The sequence below is a fragment of the Phyllobates terribilis genome, unplaced genomic scaffold (genome assembly GCF_046119375.1).
Source record: "Phyllobates terribilis strain yellow unplaced genomic scaffold, ASM4611937v1 Scaffold_11__3_contigs__length_659146591, whole genome shotgun sequence".
Taxonomy (NCBI): domain Eukaryota; kingdom Metazoa; phylum Chordata; class Amphibia; order Anura; family Dendrobatidae; genus Phyllobates; species Phyllobates terribilis.
The window spans coordinates 119,009,445-119,030,032 of NW_027362771.1; the positions used below are offsets into that span (position 1 = coordinate 119,009,445).

The window sequence follows — 20,588 nt, forward strand, 5'->3', positions numbered from 1 at the left end:
AGGCTGTTAAGACTGCTGTGACACATGCAGAGATTGCCTGGCGAACAGGCTATCTCTGCATGTGTCACAGCTGTCTAACAGCCGTGACACTTGCAGGTGCCGTGACAATGAATGAAACGCAGAGCATGCCAAAATACTCGGAGAGCACCCGAGTTTGCTCGCTGAAAGGGTTACTGAGGCATACTCACTCATCAATAATTATTACCCCTCTATAAATCACTTGTAAGGCCACATATTGAAAAGGGATTTAGTTTTGGGCTCCACATTGTTTTTATTATCAAAAAACAGTTTTATTGAGGTATAAACTTAACAATATAGGAAGTACCAGATCACATGAGTACAGTAGTATTTACAAAAAGTAAAAAACACATTAGCAAACAGCATATGACAAAAGCACTTACTTCAGATCTTGGATATACCGTAAATGAAAACAGCACATTACCTCAACCTGCTTTTCCCACCCCAACAACCCCCACCCTTATTTGGAATGTAAACAGAGATAAGTACATACTAATAAGGACCAATTTTTAAGTGCTTACGTATAGAGAAGTGGTCTCTCTGGCAGCACAAAAATTATCCAAAAATAAACAGAATATAAGATCACATCCCTAGCGAGTCCTTCAGATACACTCAGTTGGGCATCTAATCCAGTCTTCCTACTGCTTCTTAAATCTGGCTATGACTCCCCTCTTAATATAAACCTTTCTCTCCATTAGAATAGGAACATTTAGGCACTGCACCACTTTGTCAATTTTAGGTGGAGTGTTGGACAACCAATGTTTAGCAATAGATGGTAAATTTTTTTTCCTACGGCCAGATGTAATGGAGGAGAAGCTCCAATATCTCCCACACACACTTAAACACAAGATTTGGCAATCAGAGGAAGCTGAATGTTATATACCTCTCTTTCCAGCCTACCTACGCTGTCCCATAATTCCCCAAGTCTGGGACATGACAAGAACATATGGACCAAATCTGCCCCCTCTTCACTATATCTCGGACATTGGTCATCCAATCTGAGATTCATTTTCAGCATCATTTTTGGAGTTCTATATGCTCTATGAATAAGAAGTAATTGGAATCTTCTCTGCGCCACATTAATAAACCGCTTTCCAGGAGATTCCAAAATGCCTTCCCATTCTTCCGGTATATGTGCCCTATATCCCTTTCCCATCTAGACCTATTCAAAACCATAGGATCCCCTAAAATATCGGATAGCAAAGTTTTGTACGTTAATGAAATCAAGCCTCTAGTTGCTTTAGCTTGTACAACATAGTCCAGAAGTCAGTTGTTAGAAATAGTAAGAACGGATATACCTTCTTGGGCCCTTATAGCTTGCCTTAACTGAAAGTCTGTTTTAGGTGATCAAACGTACAGAAGTGTAGGTCCAAATATTACTGATATGAATATTTCAGACATAGTTTCCACCATTCTCCAAACCCTTCCAAATGGCTTGGCTCCCTCAAGCCTGGATTTGTCCATGCAGGAGTATATTTAGAATAGGCCCCCATACCCTATAGCATTTTGCAGGTCTACCACACCCAATGTACAAGAGCAAGAGTCTGGGCATTTCTGGATTTGGCTTTGAGTATATTTGACTCTTAAGGGTTAAAAAATATTATCTCCTCCCCCAGGTATTTAAGTACCAAAGCCCCTGCATCCATAGTCTTCTCCAATGCTCATCCCCTGAAATGTTGGAGCTGAGAGGCCAGAAAATATCCCCCATGCATTAGGAAGGGTTAAACCTCCCTGATCCTTGGGCAACTGTAATTTTTCCAGCTTTATTCTAGAGGCGCCCTTTATCCAGACCAGATACCTGAAGATATTATGCATTTTTTAAACCAGTACTTTGGTATCCAAAAGGGAGAATTATTTATTTTTTGTTGCTTATTATATCTTCATAGTTCCAAATTCTATTCTCTATATAGACACAGTTTAAGGTGACACTCTCGCCACGTTTTAGTGCCCAGTCTGTGAGAGCAGCGTAATGTGGAGACATCGATTCCAACAATGTGGCACTAACTGGGCAGCTTACTGCAGTTTTCATAAAATCACTATTTATCAGCAGGAGATTATTACTAGAGGATTAGTAAACCTGCTGCCATGTAGTCCTGCATATTCATGAGCTCTGTATAACCCCACCCCCACCACTGATTGACAGCTGTCTGCCTATGCACAGCATACACAGAAAGCTATCTGGGTTGTGGGCGGTGTTATACCAAGGTCAGCGTTCAGAGAACTGGTAGATCTGCAAAAGATAAAACATCTAGCAAAACTGCACCAAGCAGCCCAGTAAGTGACACATTGTTGGAATCAGGGTCTCTGCCCTTTCATCACTCTGCTCTCAGATGGGAAAGCAAAAACCAAGTGATAGATTCCCTTTAAGGGGTGTTCCAAATCACAAAAATGTAATATAGCTAGGATCTGCAATTGTCTTTAACCAGTTTAAGAAAAATCCATTTACCCCAATTTCTGACCTGTCACATTTTTGGCTATTTTTGTACACGTGGTTGGATTCAGATATTCAAATAAATTTTGCATCCTTTTTTTGTGATGATTGGGGCCTTTTTTTTTATTTGATCCGCATACTCAATTTTTTGCCGATATCAGTGGGAAAATAAAGGAAATACATGTAGGTTTTCCACATTTTTTTTAAAGACCACTAAAATACATTTTAAAATATATTCCCCCTTCTGTAACAATTATTTTTATATAGCTGCACAGATTTTTTTTGTTAATTTGACTGACCACTAGAAACAGCAATTTGGATTGGAAGTGGCTTTTTTAATTAAATTTCACATACTGTATCTTCCATTAAGTCACAAAAGAGCTTTGACGGGCATTTCAATATTGAAATTATTTTGTTTATACAATTTTACCTGTAACTACTACGTGTATTAGCGCCAGTCATAGTGGAATTCAAGTTTTTATGATCACAGAGTCCAGAGGAGGAAGAACTGTCAGTGCTTCATGCACTGTATACACAGACCTTGATCAGAGCTGTGTATACAGCTATTAGGAAGGCAGAGTTGAAAACAACTCTTCTCTATGGGGAGTCCAGCTGTGTTTAAACAGCAGACGCAACCGCTTACAAAACTGCACAATCTTGTATGATGCTATACTATGCGGTGACATTTTAGAACGTTACTATGGAATATAATGCAGACCGCCTGGACGTTTATAGTCTCTGGACAGTCTAGAAGTAGTTAAATAGTTGGTATTTAGAATGTAGGGACCCTCTCAGTTACTATGAATGAAGGGACCACAGCACAGATTTAGGGCTACAGCCCCATCAGTGCTCTCACTTGCGCAGCAGAGCTCCTAATATGTGAAACTGCAACACACTACATTCACGTCCTACTTCGAATTAGTGGCGGTAGACAAACACACATAAAAAGTGACAGAACACCTGAGCAATATGTCAACACTTTCCTTATCAGGTAAACACCTTTGAATGATTAGGGCAGCTTAAAAAGGAAACAAAGTAAAAATGTGTGTTCGCACAAGTCCTGCACATGCAAAGTTTTAGCAGGAAAAGTTCTGGCATTTTGAAATTGTGATTAAGAAAAGTTAACCATGTCAGGTGAAGATTGGAAGTTCAGCAAAAACTTTCCAAAGGAGTCTTGTTTATGCATGTGCACCTGCCAAAAAGTCTTGGCTTGCACTGCCCTGCATAAACTCAATAAAATCAAATTTAAATTTGTCGATTATCCCCCATTTTCTCCCAATTTGCCCCATCTAATAATTCTCTCTTTCCGAAACTTAAGTCCCCGAAAAGACGAAAATTTACGATAAATGAAATGGTAATTGATGCTGTGGCATCGTGGTTTACAAAACAGGAAATCAATTTTATTTCTGAATGATTAAAATGACTTGCTAATGCATTGAATGCGTAGAGTTGAAAGGCGATTATATTGAATAAAATAACATTACTTTGAAAACTTGTCATTTTTTTCTAGGCTAGACCAACTATTTTATCAATACTCCCTTAGAAATGAATAGGGATTGAAAATACATGACTTGGGCTGTGTGTATATACATTTGTGTGTATACACACCTTGTCATGTATTTTCAATTCCTAGTCATGTGTGAACCACGCTATATACCTCTAAACTGTTTCCTATGTTGTATACAAATTATGAGTGAAGAGTTCACTGGGCGCTGCAATATGAAGAAGAGCCTGGCATATCCATGAGTTGTAGACCGATATAAAACATACTCCTTAATACTATGAATCGGAAAAGTGTGGTCAATAGGCTGTGGCTCAAGAAGACATTGAACTATTGTTGCTAGTTGTAATCAATAAGCTGTTAGGTTAGCCATAATACATCATGGTTACACATAAGAAACACCCCTGTAATCAGCGCTCTGAAACTACTGTAGACCTCCAGGCTCTCTTTACAGGACAGCACGAATAAGTGCCGATTAGTATATCAGGCTTGCCTGATACTTTAATTTCTTAACACAAATCTTACTTTTAAACAAGATCTACAGTGTGCATGAAGATAGGAGGAAACACATTCCATACATACCAGGTATTCAAAGACCAGCGTTAATGATTTGTCCGTGTGAACAATATCATGTAAGGTGACAATGTTTGCGTGCTTTAGGTCCTTCAATAATGAGACTACAGAAGAGGAGAGAAAAAAATCATTAGTGGCCTTCTAGTGTGTTGTCACATATTAAGCTGCTTTACCTGTCGTCATTTATCTAGTCACTGCCAAACAAGGAGTTAATGCCGACATTAGTGTACATGCACCACCATTCTATGGTGTACAACACTCCATTCTCAGAAGTAACAGATGTAAATTCTTTGTAGAAGACATTGATATCACATGTGTTATTTAGCTGTATATAAAGAAATAGACTGGAACTTTATTGTATTGCTTGTATTTTTGACTCGTGGTTTATCAGTGCAGATATGTTAATGTTGGGTCAGTGGCATCAGGTATTTCTGCAAATAATTCTTGTGCTGAAAACTCAGTGTTTTATACTGTCAATGGAGCTCCTTCAATTTATTAACACGTGACATTGGCAAGAATAAGTCACAGCCAGCAGCATGCAAAGCTTTACCTTCTCTAATGGCCGTGCATGGAGCTCCTTCTTCATGTTCCAGTCGGATTTCTTTCAGGGCTACAAGGTTCTCCGTTAACTTACTCCTTCCTTTAAATACTGTGGCATAAGTACCCTAAAAACAAAGATTTATCTTAAGTATTCATATAGATAATATAGTACTGGCTATAATGACTTTTTGTCCAAAGTACATGGCACTGCCAAACCTTTTGGCCTTCCATAGATCTTACAGAGAACAAAATGATGACATTATGTGAGACAAGTGAATAGCCAAGGGTAATGAAATCGGTCAAGAATAAAACAGCAAAAAAAAAATCATACAACACTCCACTTCTTTATAAACTAAACAATGAAAAGTTCTGAACTTCTTACACACTTTGTTCCAGGTTGCCAACATTATCTCTGCTTACATTTAGAAATCCAGGCTGTTGCGAAATACAGGTCATCTTCTACAGCCTGGGGCGGATTGTCTATCCAACCTACCATACCAGAGTTTGTAACCATATCTTCAGATTAGGCATTTATAATTTGATAGTGAAATGCATTGGCAGCCAAAATCTCTCTCCTGTACTGATAGTTTGCTGCCATGCACCAGTGTAGAATGAAATGGCTCTTTCTTAAGTCAAGGTGATATATACCCTGACCTAAGTGTTTCATTCTACGTTTGGCTTCTCTCGATAGAAGTGAATCATTATCCATAAGAGAAAATAAATACTTTATAACAATGTAGAAATTTGCTTAGAAGTTCAGTATATCACATCTAGATTATACCGTAAGTTATTTACGAACCTCTCCGAGCTTCTCCAATTTGACGTATGTTTCCATCTTCCCAAAGCCAATTTCTGACTGTGATCACAATGTGAAAAGAAAAGAAAAAATTGTTATACTAGGATGGTAATAACAATCCTTCAGATACTAAAGGAGTATTGACATTTAATGTTGAAAGTTTTTTGTTAATTTGACAAATTCAAAATTAAACCCAAAGAAAAAAAACATAACTTGAGCATATACCCTTTAGTAAGTAAACAGTAATAGCACATGTAAATAACATAGGGTACTTCGTGAACGCTATTTTGATAAAAAAAAGCATAAAAACTATCCCACCACGACAAGGTGTACCCAGTCGGGATGGTCCTAGCCTGTCTCTAGTATGAAAACCTTACGTTGTTTTAGCCAACCTCAATGTGAATTAGGGGAGAGCAGGACAGGGACTCCGACTGTTCAGTCACCAGTCTGTGAAATGGCCACAGTGTGGACGTACTCATATGTATACTATCTTATTATCCGGCTCATTTCTTTGGTTTTGCTGTAATTCTTTGTACTTTGTACAAACAGGAGCATGGCCCTCCTTTCTGAGCTAGGCATTTATTTATATAGCTTCCCATGGGCAGGTGGCTGAACAGTCAGGGCCCCTGACTGCTCTACCCTTATTCACATTGAGGTCAGCTGACACAAGGTAAGGTTTTAATACTAGAGACATGCTAGGACCATCCCCGACTGGGTACACCTTGTTGCGATGGGATGGATTTAGGCTTTTTTGATCAAAATAGCGTTAACCAAGTATCCTATGCCATTTACTTGTACTTTTACCATTTACTTACTATATAGTATATGCTCAATTTGTTTTTTTGGGGGTTTGGTCTATGAAATGGCCACAGTGTGAACATGCTTACGTATTGCACGTATACCAACTTATGATCCTGCTCATTTCTTTGGTCTTGCAAATTCAAAGTTAGTATAGTGAAAGATTGAATAGTATAGATCAGTGTTTCCCAAACCCCATCTTCACGTATTACACAGGTGAGAGAATTCCTGATGCCTTGATGATACTTCAATCACCTGTGTAATACTAAGGAGATCCTGAAAACATGACCTGTGGGGGGCCGTGAGGATGGGGTTTGGGAAACACTGGTATAGATAATAAAGCTATATACACTATAGCTATAGAACATATACATGTACTAAAACGAATGACAAAGGGGCTGATCATAGAAGCAAGTCCTGCCTATATGCAGATCACATGCTCACGGCTCACCCCCCACCTCCCGCTATATGCCAAAACAAAGTATGGCTCCTATTCTGGTAGACTTAAACGGGCAGTAAAGTATAGGATATTTTAAGGGCTCAAACAATCATTTTCTATAAAGCATACAACTTTGTTTTTTTCACTATACACAAAAGGCGTTAGAGGTGAAGCACTGGACCCTTTTTCGTTTAAAGGGGCTGAGCGCACAGCATTAGGTATATGCAATGTAAGTACACAGTGCTATGAGGCATTGTGACATTACCAGCGAAGCTCTTCGTGATCGCCTGCTCATTGGTTGATCAAACTGTGGGCTGTTAATCTGCAGTTTCTCTAAATATCCGTCAGGTATCCTGATGTCCGCAGGAAGTGAGAGACGCTTATTTAAGTCCTAATGGAAAAGGAGAAACAAGTCATAAGTTACAAAATGTCTACACAGACATATGCCAGTCTATAAAATACTAGCAGGAAGAGTTGCCTATATCCATGTACGCTGTAAAGTTGGTTATTATATTCTAAAAATAACCTATTAAATTGACATTTTCATTAACATGCTGCTCATAAACAAATCAAAGGGTTCGTACAATACAACACATCATAATTTGTTGCCGTATACGAGTACAAACGAGAAAAAGGGACAATATGACGGATGTTGCTGATGAGGCAGAAAAACAATATAACCTTGTAATGGAATATATCAAATAAATCCATGAACATTCAATGACACAAATTTAAGTACATCAACCAGGTTTTATCAACAATAAATGCCAATGTAGACACAAGGAGCTCGTTCACAGAGGCTTCATAGTTTGGAAGGTTTGTTCATTTTGTGGCGATCTTGGCATGCTTAATATGGTTATTAATGGTTATCTGAAGAAAGATCTTCCATGTGGAATGCACTTGGGTATGAAAATCATCATGATCTACTGCTGGCAGCTCCCTTTGCAACTGGCGAAAAATGACATCCCAGATGTGCTCAAAGGGAGACAAGTTCGGAGATGCTGCGGGGCATGGTACCACGCAGGCTGCTTACAGTGGCATGAACAATATGGGGCCTGGCATTGTGTTGAAAAATGGCTCCTGGGAAACTTCGGAGCAATAGCTATATCACTGGTTCCACAACCAAATCAACGCAAGGCCAAAATGTTACTGTACCTGGAATAAAGATGAGAAGGGTCTGGCTGCTGTACATTATTCCACCCCACACCAAAATCTCAGAAGTGGGATGGTGTGACTTTCCTTTGTGAAGACCAATTCATTTTGTTGTCAATGTGATCTCCTGACAAATCTCAGGCTTTCATTGTGTCCAAGACAAAAGCGGGTCTCTTCGCTGAAGGAAATAGACCTCCATTCCAGCCTCCACTACCATTTTGCTCTACAGCATAATAGCCTTTGAGAGAGATGGCATGAGGTCAATGGCACATCTGTAGCTTGATATCTGGCTCACTGCCAAATGTCATGTATATGGCCTGCTGTGTGATGTCCAATTTCTCTTGCAGTACAAAATAATTCAATCATGGGATCAGTAGTATGGCCATTTCTCCTAAGTGTCGCAAGAACAGATTAAGGCTGTGTGCCCACGTAGCGTTTTTCAAGCGTATATGCTGCGGAATTTCCGCAGCGTAAACGCTTGAAAAACGCATGTAGATCCGCACCCCATGGTCCCCAATGGCATTCCGCAATGTCAATGCCCATGCTGCGGATTTTTCCGCAGCGTATATGCTGCAGTCAAAAATCCGCAGCATGTTCATTAATTTTGCGGAAGCGCTGCGGAATCAATGTGCGGATGGTACCCAGGTCTGGAGGAGAGGAGACTCTCCTCCAGACCTGGGTACCAAAGAACCTGTAAAAAAAAGAATAAAATAAAGTTTATACTTATCTTCTGATGTTTTCCCTCCGTCGCGCTGTTGTCTGAAGGACCTGCCACGTCATTGAGTCATGTGACCCACCACATGACTCAATGACGTCACCGCAGGTCCTGCACACAACAGCGTGAGCCGCTCAAGACTCCGGACGGGGCAGAGAATGCATCAGAAGGTGAGTATAAAGTTTATTTTTTTATTTTTTACCATTCTGAACAAGTTGTCAAGCACTTTTCCAAGTGATGCTTGGAGAAGTGCTTGATAACCCGCATGCGGAAATGCATGCAAAGACGCCTCACAAACGCTTCTACCTGGCGGGAAAACCGCATGTAATATCCGCATGCGATTTTCCCGCCAGGGAGAAGCGTAAAAAATATGCTTCAGGTCCGCAACGTGGGCACATAGCCTTACGCATGTTGCTTATGCCACTGTGCAGCCCGCGCGGTCGGAGTTTGCTACCATGGCATGCAGTATCTCTGGACTTGTCTCCCATCAAGCACATCTGGGAAGTTATTGGTCTAAAAAGTGTGGCCTAAATTTTGCCAGAATTCTGGTACATTTAGCTAAGGAGGATTCAACTACTGCTCTGTTTTTTTTTTTTTATCAAAGTCTGCTATATGGGATATCGTATTGATAAACCAAACAGAAGCTTCCAGCTTTTAGTTAATTTAGCATAAGAAAAATCTCAGGGGCAGATCTATAAAACCTGGAGTGTTCCCTAGAGATTGCAGTCAGCTGGAGATTACATAAATGTTTCCTATGCACTAGTGCTCCTTGCTACATTTATTACCAGTTTAAGGTTTCCTACCATTTAGATAGTAACACTAATACAACAGTCAGTGTGTCCTCTGCATCCAAAAGGGTATTTGGAATGGATGAATGTCATTGACAAAATAAATTGCTTTTGTGATTTAACCAATAACCTACACAATGAACCAAAAAAAACCCATGCACTGAATTTTTCGATGGTCTGAAAGAGTGGGTCTTCTAGTCATCATATAAAATCATTATGTATTCTGCATGAAAGAAAAAGCAATTTCTAAAACAATTTGATTAGTGAAAACTCCCATATCAAGTGGGCGCTTACCCATAATAAAACAGGGCATCTAGTGTGGCATTAAAATGCCTTGCACTTTCACAACTGGTAGAAATAGCCTATATTTGACTGCCAAGCTGGCAAAGGACTGTCATGCTTTTAGGGCAGTTTTCATGAGGTATTAAAGAGGACCTGGTAGCACCCCTGATAATACAGGAGCGCCTGTTTATATGTAACTACGGGTTATGCAGTTCCTCTGTTATCCCTCCTGTATATTATTGAATACCTTGACAACAGGAAATTACCATACAGTGTGTGTGTGTGATAGGGGTGTGTGCGTATAACGTCTGACACAATCAGCAATGATGGGACAACAATCGACTTATAAAGACACAATTATCAAAAATATTATTTTGATTATAAAGGGAGCCGGCCATGAGAGTTATGCTACCACAGGCAACATAAATCAGACACTGGCACTTTAGAGAAAACATACAGCTCTGGCAAAAATTAAGAGACCACTGAACAGTTTTCTATTGGAAACATGGAGAGACTGGTGGAAAGCATGCCAAGACGCATGAAAGCTGGGATTAAAAATCATGGTTATTCCACCAAATACTGATTTCTGAACTCTTCCTGAGTTAAAACATGAGTAATTTGAGGTCTGAAAGCACTGTTTCTTTTTTAGTATTTTGACGCTTTATCATTTGCTGCAAATAAATACAACATTTTTTGCTTTGAATTTCGGAGACATGTTGTCAGTAGTTTATAGACTAAAACAACAATGTACATTTTACTCAAAAATATACCTAGAAAGAGAAAAATCAGAGAAACTGAAAATTTTGCAGTGGTCTCTTAATTTTTGCCAGAGCGGTATATTCAAAGGCCAAGAGGGGACTATATTTTTTAGATGACTAGTCCAAAAGACTAGTCCCCAGGTACTTTTATCCCCATCCCGCTCCCCATGACTGACAAGTCTCAGTGTGTGTATATGGAAATAACATAAGACAACTGGCACTCACTTGTACATTTGCAGATTTTTATTCCATGCTATTCAAAAATTATTCATGCTCTTTTTGAAGAGCATGGAATAAAAATCTACAAATTCTGCAAATACAAGTGAGTGCCAGTCTTATGTTATTTGCAACTAGATGGTGGCCCGATTCTAACGCATCGGGTATTCTAGAATATGTATGCGGCCGACCGGGCGCAATCAGCAGAACGTTGTTTAAATTTGGCGCCAAAATCGCTTTTGGTCGCGGCCGGCAACCGCGACCAATCAGCAAAACGGTGTTTAAATTTGGCGGCAATATCGGTGATTGGTCGCGGGTGGCGGTCGCGACCAATCAGCGAACTGTGTTAGTGAGGACCGGAGAGCTTGCTTAAATTTGGCGATAAAATCGCTGATTGGTCGTGACCGCCGGCCGCGACCAATCAGCAGAGCTGGGTTTAAATTTGGCGCGAATAATGCTGATTGGTTGCGGCCGGCGACCAATCAGCAGAGCGGTGTTAAAATTTCGCGCCAATGTCACTGATTGGTCGCGGCCGCAACCAATCAGCAGAGCGTCGTATTAGCGAGGACCGGGGAGCGGCTCTGCTTGTGCGGGTACTTCCACTGCGAGCAGCTGGGAGATGAGCGGCTGCTCACAGCAGAAGCATCCCGACCGACGGCGCCGCTCCCCGGTCCTCCCTTCACACTTGCCGTCGGGAGATCAGCGGTCCTAGCCGCTGATCTCCCGACGTTAGCCGTATGGAGGTCAGCGGCGCCGCCGGTCAGGGTAGTTCTGCTGCTAGCGCCACTCATCTCCCGGCTGCTTCGCCGCTGACCTCTGTCCGGCAGATGAGCCGCTAACGGCCGCCATCTTTTTTCTGAAATCCCGCGTCGCTGATTGGCCGCGGCCGGACCAATGACCGACGCAGGATATCCTGGACAGACAGCGGCCGGACCAATGAGCGACGCGGGATTTCCTAGACAGACAGACAGACGGGATAAGACAATTATATATATAGATTGGATGTCTAGGGTAAACACAAGCACCACGGATTTTGAGTGCCGACAGGAACTGATGTTTATTGTATATTTGGAAAGACCTGCAAGTCTATGGGCGCAGTCAGGTGGTCGTATAAATTGGAGTAAGATCATAAAGCGGTGCACAGATTGGCCGGCGGCTCTCCCGACTCGAGCGAGACAGCTGCATAGAAATACAAGAAGAAGCTGTTACACTTGATCGGGAGTGCAGCCAGCCAGTCAGTCCATGCACTGCACGGTGTTCCGATCTTGGTCCAATTTATACGGCCGTCTGACTGCACCCTAAGAGAGAGCGGTGAGGAAAAGCAGCCGGGGACCAGTTTCTTGGACTAGTCATCCAAGACCTCGTCTCCAGAATAAAACATATACAGCTGCATGGTTCGGGCAGCATGAATCTCATGACAGGTTGGATTTAAATTGTGCCTTTTAAGGGGGTATTTTTAGTTTAAAGTTTCAGTATTCAATTTGCCTTCACATAAGGTGACTCAAGAATTTGTTTTACAGAAGAAAATCACCCAGTAGCATCTACGAGTTCCATCTTTTTACATCTTCCATAAACGTGCAGATAAGATATAATTTCTAATGTCAGTTTTCATGTTTGGCTGTTGAACATAAGGGAACCCACGGCTCGATCAGGGCTGAGAACGTCAGCTTAATAATTCATGTACTGCCCAACATGCTAAGTAGTACTGATTTACACTCAACAGCAGATCCGTATATGATCACTTCAAATCAGCAGGCTCAAATGCGTTTGTGCTGCAGGCAGGCACCGCTGCCAGCTTTCAGGATGAATGACTCACTGATAATGATGACAGATATGATCACTGTTCTCATGTCAGAGACGGCATAAACGTAAGTGAATGCAGTTCACTTAAGGAAAAGAAGTAACATTATAAAGTAGAAAAAAATCATCCAGCTGCAAAATCTCTCTTTTTAAAGCAGACTTATCACCAGATTTCACAATACAAATTGCATACATTGCTAGATACATTTCTTAGACCTGATGAGGATGTTGTATTTACTTTAAAGATTGATGTTCGAATGGCTGTATAATCTTATGAAAAATTACCTCAACCTCCACTTATATATAGTCTCATTAACCATTCCTCAGTGTCCTCCTCCCAGCTGTAATCTCACACTGCTCAGTACAAGCTGCAGCTATCAGTCAGGTTGAGAGAGTAGAAACTGAACACATTTTGGACTCAAACTCTCTGACTCTTAAGTTGGACTCCTAAAAACTTGATTATAATGCATTGTACAGTAACTGCAACATGGATTTTTAAAGTAAGCACATTGACCTTATCAGGTCTAAAAGTCATTTATTAATTTAAATAGGTTGTATTGTGAAATATGGTGACAGATCCACCTTAAATCTTCTCCACAAAATTTGAATTCTCAAAAATGCTATTTTCATTTATACATTTTAAAAAATATAGCAAAATGCAACTAATATCTTGCAAGACCGGCAGGTATTCCCCAAGCTTTAAGGGAACCAGTCACAAGGCTTTTCCAATATAAACTAAAGCTTCCACCTTTAACTGGTCTAATACAGTAGTCCAATAACCTGTGGCCCTTAGCAAGTCACAACAAAGTGTGCCTGCACAGGCCAGTGCTTCAAATGTGCAAGGATTTGTGGATGACGTTGGATGTGTCATCCATATCAATCAAGGCAGGATGACTGTGATTCTGCCTATAGAGGGGGTGAAGACCCAAGACCACAAAACGCCCATCGGCCTGGATCATGATGAGTAGTAGACAGTGTGGGAGACTTATCAAAGGTAATATCTGCGATATGCAGGGGGAGTTGTGACTTTATACACAAGATGAAGGACTGCGGTAATAGTTAAATGTGGTGACTTTCGTTTACCGTATTTTTCGGACTATAAGACGCACCTAGGTTTAAGAGGAGGAAAACAGAAAAAAAAATAATTAAAAAATGTGGTCACGATGCACTGTTAAGGGGGAGGGGATCTGCTACTGACACTGGTATGGGGGTAATGTCCCCCAATTCTGATAATATCCCCCATCCTGGTATATAAGCCCCCCTACCTCATCCTGGTATGCATGGCCCCCCTCATCCTTATCCTGGTATGCATGGCCCCCTCATCCTTATCCTGGTATGCATGGCCCCCCCTCATGCTTATCCTGGTATGCAAGGCCCCACCTCATCCTTATCCTGGTATGCATGGCCCCCCCTCATCCTTATCCTGGTATGTATGGCCCCCCTAATCCCCATCACGCTGCACATAAAAAAAAATAAACACTCCTACTCCCCTTTCTTCTCTCTCCTCCAGCGCTGCGTCCTGTCTGCCCGCACTGATCTCATCATGTGAGCCGCGCTTGGCGTCACTGCTATGTGTGGCTCACAAGTAGAGATCAGCTGCCGGAAGTCACTGCTCCCCATGCCGGGACTGTGTGCGCGGGGAGCAGTGACTTCATGCTCCTCAATAGCCGGCACACAGCGTATCCACAGCGCGGCTCCTGCCGGGCGATCGCGTGTGCCTGCTATTAAAGGGCATGAATATCCACCCCCTCCGCACGCCCATGGGCGCGGGGAGGGGGTGAATATTCATGCCCTTTAATAGCGGGCAGCTGCGCTGCGGATACGCTGTGTGCCGCTATTAAGGAGAATGAATATTCAGTGCTCCCCACGCCAATGGGCAAGGGGATCACAGGATATATTAATTTTCTTTAGCAGCGGGGACAGTGTAAGCTGCAGCCGGTGGCTGCTGCCTCCTGTGCCCCGCTCCTTCGCCGCTACAGCTCCCCCCACACAGTATATAAAATTTTTGAGGAAAAAGTGCGTCTTATAGTCTGAAAAATACGTTATATTGGGAAAACCTAATGACATGTTCCCTTTAAAGGGAATCAGTCAGCATGTTTAGAGACCCTGATTCCAGCAATGCATCACTTCATTTACTGTGTGCAGCAGTTATGATAAAGTGATAAGTCACAGTTTTCTCTGCTGCAGGTCTGGCAGAGCTCAGTTGTTTAGCTGTGTATAATCCCGACCAGAACACAGCTTTCTGGGTACATTGTATAGTGACAGAGCTGCTAAAGCATGCTGGAGGCATGAGGCCAGTTGTCTTGTAGTGATAATCTCCTGCTGATAAAACACTGATTGTATTGAAACAGCAAAACACAGCCTAATAGGTGACACATCACTGTAATCAGGGTCTCTGCTCCTACATTATGCTACTCTCAGATTATATAGCAAAAACTTGCGGACAGATTTCCTTTAAACATGAATTCCTGTGCTATGTAAGAGAATGAGGCATGTCAGACCCCTGCAGTTGGGTCAACGGGAAAGCCATTGTGCAGGAAAAAAATAGAGAAGAGGCCATAGTGCTGCTTCTTTCCAAGGATTCATAGGAGTTTCGCAGGTTGGACCCCAGCAAATCATTCTAGTGAAATGCCATCACCATTCATCTGAATACAACTTGCAGAAATGTACATACATGCAGCCAAAAACATCCCCATTGAGATCGACGGAGCAGATTTTCAATTGCAGAATTTTCTACTAAAAAACTACTCCGTGCGGTGAGCCTCCTAATGTATAAATAGCTTAACGAGATCCCCATCTTCATGTACAATGAAATCAAAGAGTCACAGTCATGTGATCACACAATCTGCTGACATACATCATCTTTCTTATCTTCCGACTATTAATATTCGGAGGGGATATCAGTTTCTAAGGAAACAAAAAGCTCAATTTAACAATTATTGATTGCCAAGAGATAAATGGAGATCACTTGTTCCAATGGTGATTAAAATACTCTGGAGCTCCAGTAGAGGGCAGCATTTTCAAAGCATCATGTCCAACACTGCTAGTTCAGATCCAAGTTGTAAGTGTGTGAAAGTAAACACAGGAGAGGTTGTAACTTCACAATAAGCTTATCTTAGATCTTAAATCGGATTAAGAGAAGCAGTAACAACTTTCTTTCCAAAGACATGGAAACATTTCTTAAATGAAAAGCGCAAAAAATAAAGATCAGGAGAAAACTGCTGCTGAACTGTCATATTACTGCCATATTGAGATTTTACGGCTTCCTTCTGTAACTGGGGTTTCCAAAAACTAAAATCAGAGGAATGAAAGCATTTTACAATGAAGATAAAATTGCAAAAACTACAGATCAACTATGAAAAGTTTTGGACACATTTTCGGTTTGAGTGCGATCTGACAAAACATCATACTGGGACCAATGTTAGTCTATTGGGCTGTGCACATGCCAGCTTTTCCCTCAAACCGTGCCAGAGAGCATGCCTGAGTTTGATAAAATATTCAGATCACACTCAGTCATGTAAGTCAATGAGTCCGTTGGAACCATCAGCCTGCACTCAGATGACACCTGAGTGCAGCCAGATTTCCTTAGACACTCAGAATGGAGAAGATGGAGCAATTTTTTACCTCCATCTTCTCCTCCTCTGATAGATCACATTATGCTCACACTTTGATCAAACTCTGATCAGTGTGAGATTTGCATCATCTACCTGATTCTCTGGGATGAGAGAATACACTGTGGTCTGCACCTAGCCTTATGGTGAATCAAAAAAAATCCTTGCGCCTGGCTATACAGGACACTCGAGCATGACATGAGTGGAAGTGTGCACTTCCTGCAGTCTCATATAGGGTTGTGTCATCTCTGCTATTAGCCTAAACATTAACACGAATAGGTGTCACAAACATCTGACAAATGACTATAATTAAGGGAATCCGCTTGTTGAAGATGACTGGGTGCCCTAATTTTGGCATCCAAATGAATACTCATGGCATCTGTGCAAAGCATCACTGACTGATGAAGACTGCAAACACAACTCCAAGCTCGGAGAAAGCCAGTCACTATGAAAACCTAGGAGCAATAAATGTGATGTGTCAGGCGTGAGACACCTACAGGTCTTTATGTCATTTTCCTTATGCAGCTCGCTAGAAAATCACTTCTATACAAGCAGTACACATGGCCCGCACTGCTTATCTGCTCCTGAAGGCCTTGTCTGTAGATGAACAGCATTTGACAGAACTTAATCACCTCTTATCTTCCTTCCAGCAAGAACACATTCCATGCATTAAAATAATAGCCTACACCGCTGAAACTAAGCCCCCCAGAAGGCAAAAAAATAAATATTCTGGGGGGAGGTTTTTTTTTTTTAGAAAAGGAGTGACATCCCCCGAATATAACTTAGCATTTCAGGACCAGAGATTAGATATTTGCTCCTCTCTGCTTACCGTATATTCCGGCGTATAAGACGACCTGGTGTATAAGACGACCCCCCTACTTTCCTGTTAAAATATAGAGTTTAGGATATATTCACCGTATAAGACTACCCCTTTTCCAACGCATACCAAACACCGGTAAAAATTAAAAAAAAACAGATTTGAATTTAACATGGTCCTTTTTTAATTTAAATTCTTATGACATGCAGGTATATAGCAGGAAAACTGTCACTCATAAACATATTAAAATAGGGGGGACCCCACGTCATTTTTTGGGGGGGTCCCCCATTCTAATAGCTAGTAAAGGCTAGGTATTCAGCTGGGGGCTGATATTAGTAGCCTGGGAAGCTCCGTGGGTATTACCCCCTTCCCAGACTTCAAACATCTGCCCCAGCCGTCTGCTTAACCTCCGCTAGAGACTATAATGATGGTGGATCCCACGCCAATTTTCTTTTTAAAAAATCCTTTATTTTAACACTAAATGACAATTGAGGGGTTAATAAAGATGCAGTCCCTAAATTATTATTAATTTTGTAATTAATTTTTCCCAAAAATGTTGACGTGGGCTTCGCCATATTTTTGTGTCCAGCCAGGTACAGCAGGCAGGAACGGGCTGCCCCCAACCACCAGCTGCCTATTTGTACCTGGCCGGACACAACAATATAGGGAAGCCCTTTTTTTTTTTAATTATTTCATGAAATAATTAAAAAAAAAAGACGTGGGGCTTCGCCCTATTTTTGTGTCCAGCCAGGTACAACTAGGCAGCTGGGGGCTGGAATCTGCAGCGCAGGGAGACCCAAGCTTTCTGGGCCCCCCCCCGCTGCAAATTGCAGTCCGCAGCCACCCCGGAAAATGGCGCGTTCATAGAAGCGCCATCTTCTGGCGCTGTACCCAACTCATCCAGGGCCCTGGTGCGGTGGCTCACTGGGTAATAAAGGGGTTAGGGCCAGCTTGGCATTATCAGCTGGCCCTAAGCCCGAAATTCATGGGGTCACGCCAATATTAGACATGACCACCATGAATTTCTAGTAAAGTAATTAAAAAAAACACAATACCCAGAAAAAAGTCCTTTAATTGAAATAAAGACACAATTTTTTAATGTTCTAAATTAAACCATACTTACCGTCACGCCCATTCCAGCTGAAGCCAACGATCTCCTGCAATAAAAGAAAAATAATAAAGCAACCTCATCCTTACCTTTCCATGGTTCCCAGGACCGGTCCAGCTCTGCTACATTCACATGACAGGCTGCACCGCAGCAGAACGCTGCCGTTCAGCTTGCCATGCGGCAGACACTGAGAAGAGCAGGCATGCTTGTGCTCCTCAGTGTCTGACTGTGACGGCATCCAGATGAGCCGAGATCATGTCCAATGAACTCGGCTCACCTCATGCACGTCACTGACAGCGTGGGAAAATTCTCCTGCTCCCCGCATGCGCAGTAGAAGTTTCCCACGCTGTCAGTGACGGACGTCCAGGAGGTGAGCTGAGTTCATTGTCGGCTCATCTGGATGTCGTCACAGCGAGACACTGAGGAGCGCAAGCATGCCTGCGCTTCTCAGTGTCTCCGGGATGACAGGCTGGATGGCAGCGTTCTGCTGCGGTCCAGCCTGTCATCTCGATGTAGCAGAGCTGGAGCTGTCCTGGGAACCATGGAAAGGTAAGGATGAGGTTGGTTTATTATTTTTCTTTTATTGCAGGAGATCGTTGGCTTCAGCTGGAATGGGCGTGATGGTAAGTATGGTTTAATTTAGAACAATAAAGAATTGTGTCTTTATTTCAATTAAAGGACTTTATTCTGGGTGTTTGTGTTTTTTTTAACTTTGACTATGGGGTTAGTAATGGGGGTGTCTTATAGACGCCTCTCCATTACTAACCTGGGCTTGATGTCAGCTGGCATTATAAGCTGACATCAACCCCAGCCCTATTACCCCCTGCCACCGCACCAGGGCAGCGTGGAAGAGCGAGGCTAAGTGCCAGAATTGGCGCATCCTATGGATGCGCCATTTCTGGGGCGGCTGACGGCTGGTGTTTCTAGCCTGGGAGGGGACCAATATTCATGGCTCCCTTCCTGGGCTATTAATATCAGCCCCCAGCTGTCTGCCTAGCCTTTGCTAGCTATTAAATTAGGGGGGACCCCACGTCATTTTTTTTGGGGGGTCCCCCATTTTAATAGCTAGTAAAGACTAGGTATTCAGCTGGGGGCTGATATTAGTAGCCTGGGAAGCTCCGTGGGTATTACCCCCTTCCCAGGCTTCAAACATCTGCCCCAGCTGTCTGCTTAACCTCCGCTAGAGCCTAAAATTAAGGGGAACCCCACGCCAATTTTTTTAATAATAAATCCTTTATTTTAATACTAAATGACAAGTACAGTAACCAACACTATCACTGTACTTCATATATATGTGACTGACATGTTTCTATCTATCTAATCTATGTGTGATTCTCTATTCTGTCTGTTCTAAATTGTCGGGTACAGATGCTGAATTGCCGGCCGGCTTTTTTAAAGAGACGGTGCATGAAAACACTATTATTTGTTTTAATAAATCCTTTACACTAAATGACAAGTACAGTAAGCAATACTGTCACTGTACTTCATATATATGTGACTGACATGTTTCTATCTATCTAATCTATGTGTGAAGCTCTATTCTTTCTATTCTAAATTGTCGGGTGCCGGCTTATGCCGCTGCTGAATTGCCGGCTTTTCATATATTGTCACAGAAGCGATGCGAACTTCCCTGCTCCGGACACAGCGCAGCGCTTCTGTGACAAGTGAAAGCTGTCGGCACAGAAGCCCTGCGCTGTGTCCGGAGCTGGGAATACGCAGCGATGTGTCAGTTTCAGCACAGAAGCGCTGACTGTCTGGACCTACCGCCGCCGTATTTTAACTCCCACATGGCAGGGATACGGCCACGGCAGCTTATTAACACCCCCAGAGTATCCCCGCATGTCAATTTCTGAAAGTTTAAAAGCATTACCGGCGTATAAGACGACCCCAGACTAGACAGAAGATTTTTCAGTCTTCAAAAGTCGTCTTATACGCCGGAATATACGGTAGTTTAGACAACAGTGTCATCTGTAGAAAGCATCATCCTCTGTAATGGCAATCCTAATATATAATGACAGCAGTTCATGACATGACTTCAAGCGCTGATGGTGCCATGACCTACCTTCACTATGAAGAGCTAGTATGCTGCCTATTCTGCAATGCAGGGGCCATCGGAGGAAAGAGGACCATTTCAGAATAGTTTACTTTTTGCTTAAAACATTTATTTTATAAAGGAATTTATTATAAAATTACCCATTGTTTAAATCAAATGTGTTACATTTATTTATTTTTTTAAATGTTGCCA

The 20,588-nt window shown here is 42.1% G+C and overlaps 1 protein-coding gene across 5 annotated transcripts in view; it reads right to left on the reverse strand.

Moving 5' to 3' along the window:
- Positions 1-20,588, reverse strand: part of CDK17 (cyclin dependent kinase 17) — a 170,226-nt gene that overhangs the window by 27,413 nt on the left and 122,225 nt on the right. For all 5 annotated transcript variants that reach the window (XM_073651571.1, XM_073651570.1, XM_073651568.1 and 2 more), the window contains 4 exons: positions 7,362-7,487; positions 5,863-5,919; positions 5,074-5,188; positions 4,533-4,627 (listed from right to left, as the gene is read on the reverse strand). In XM_073651571.1, coding sequence (XP_073507672.1) covers positions 4,533-4,627; positions 5,074-5,188; positions 5,863-5,919; positions 7,362-7,487 — 393 coding nt within the window. The remainder of the gene's footprint in view (positions 1-4,532; positions 4,628-5,073; positions 5,189-5,862; positions 5,920-7,361; positions 7,488-20,588) is intronic.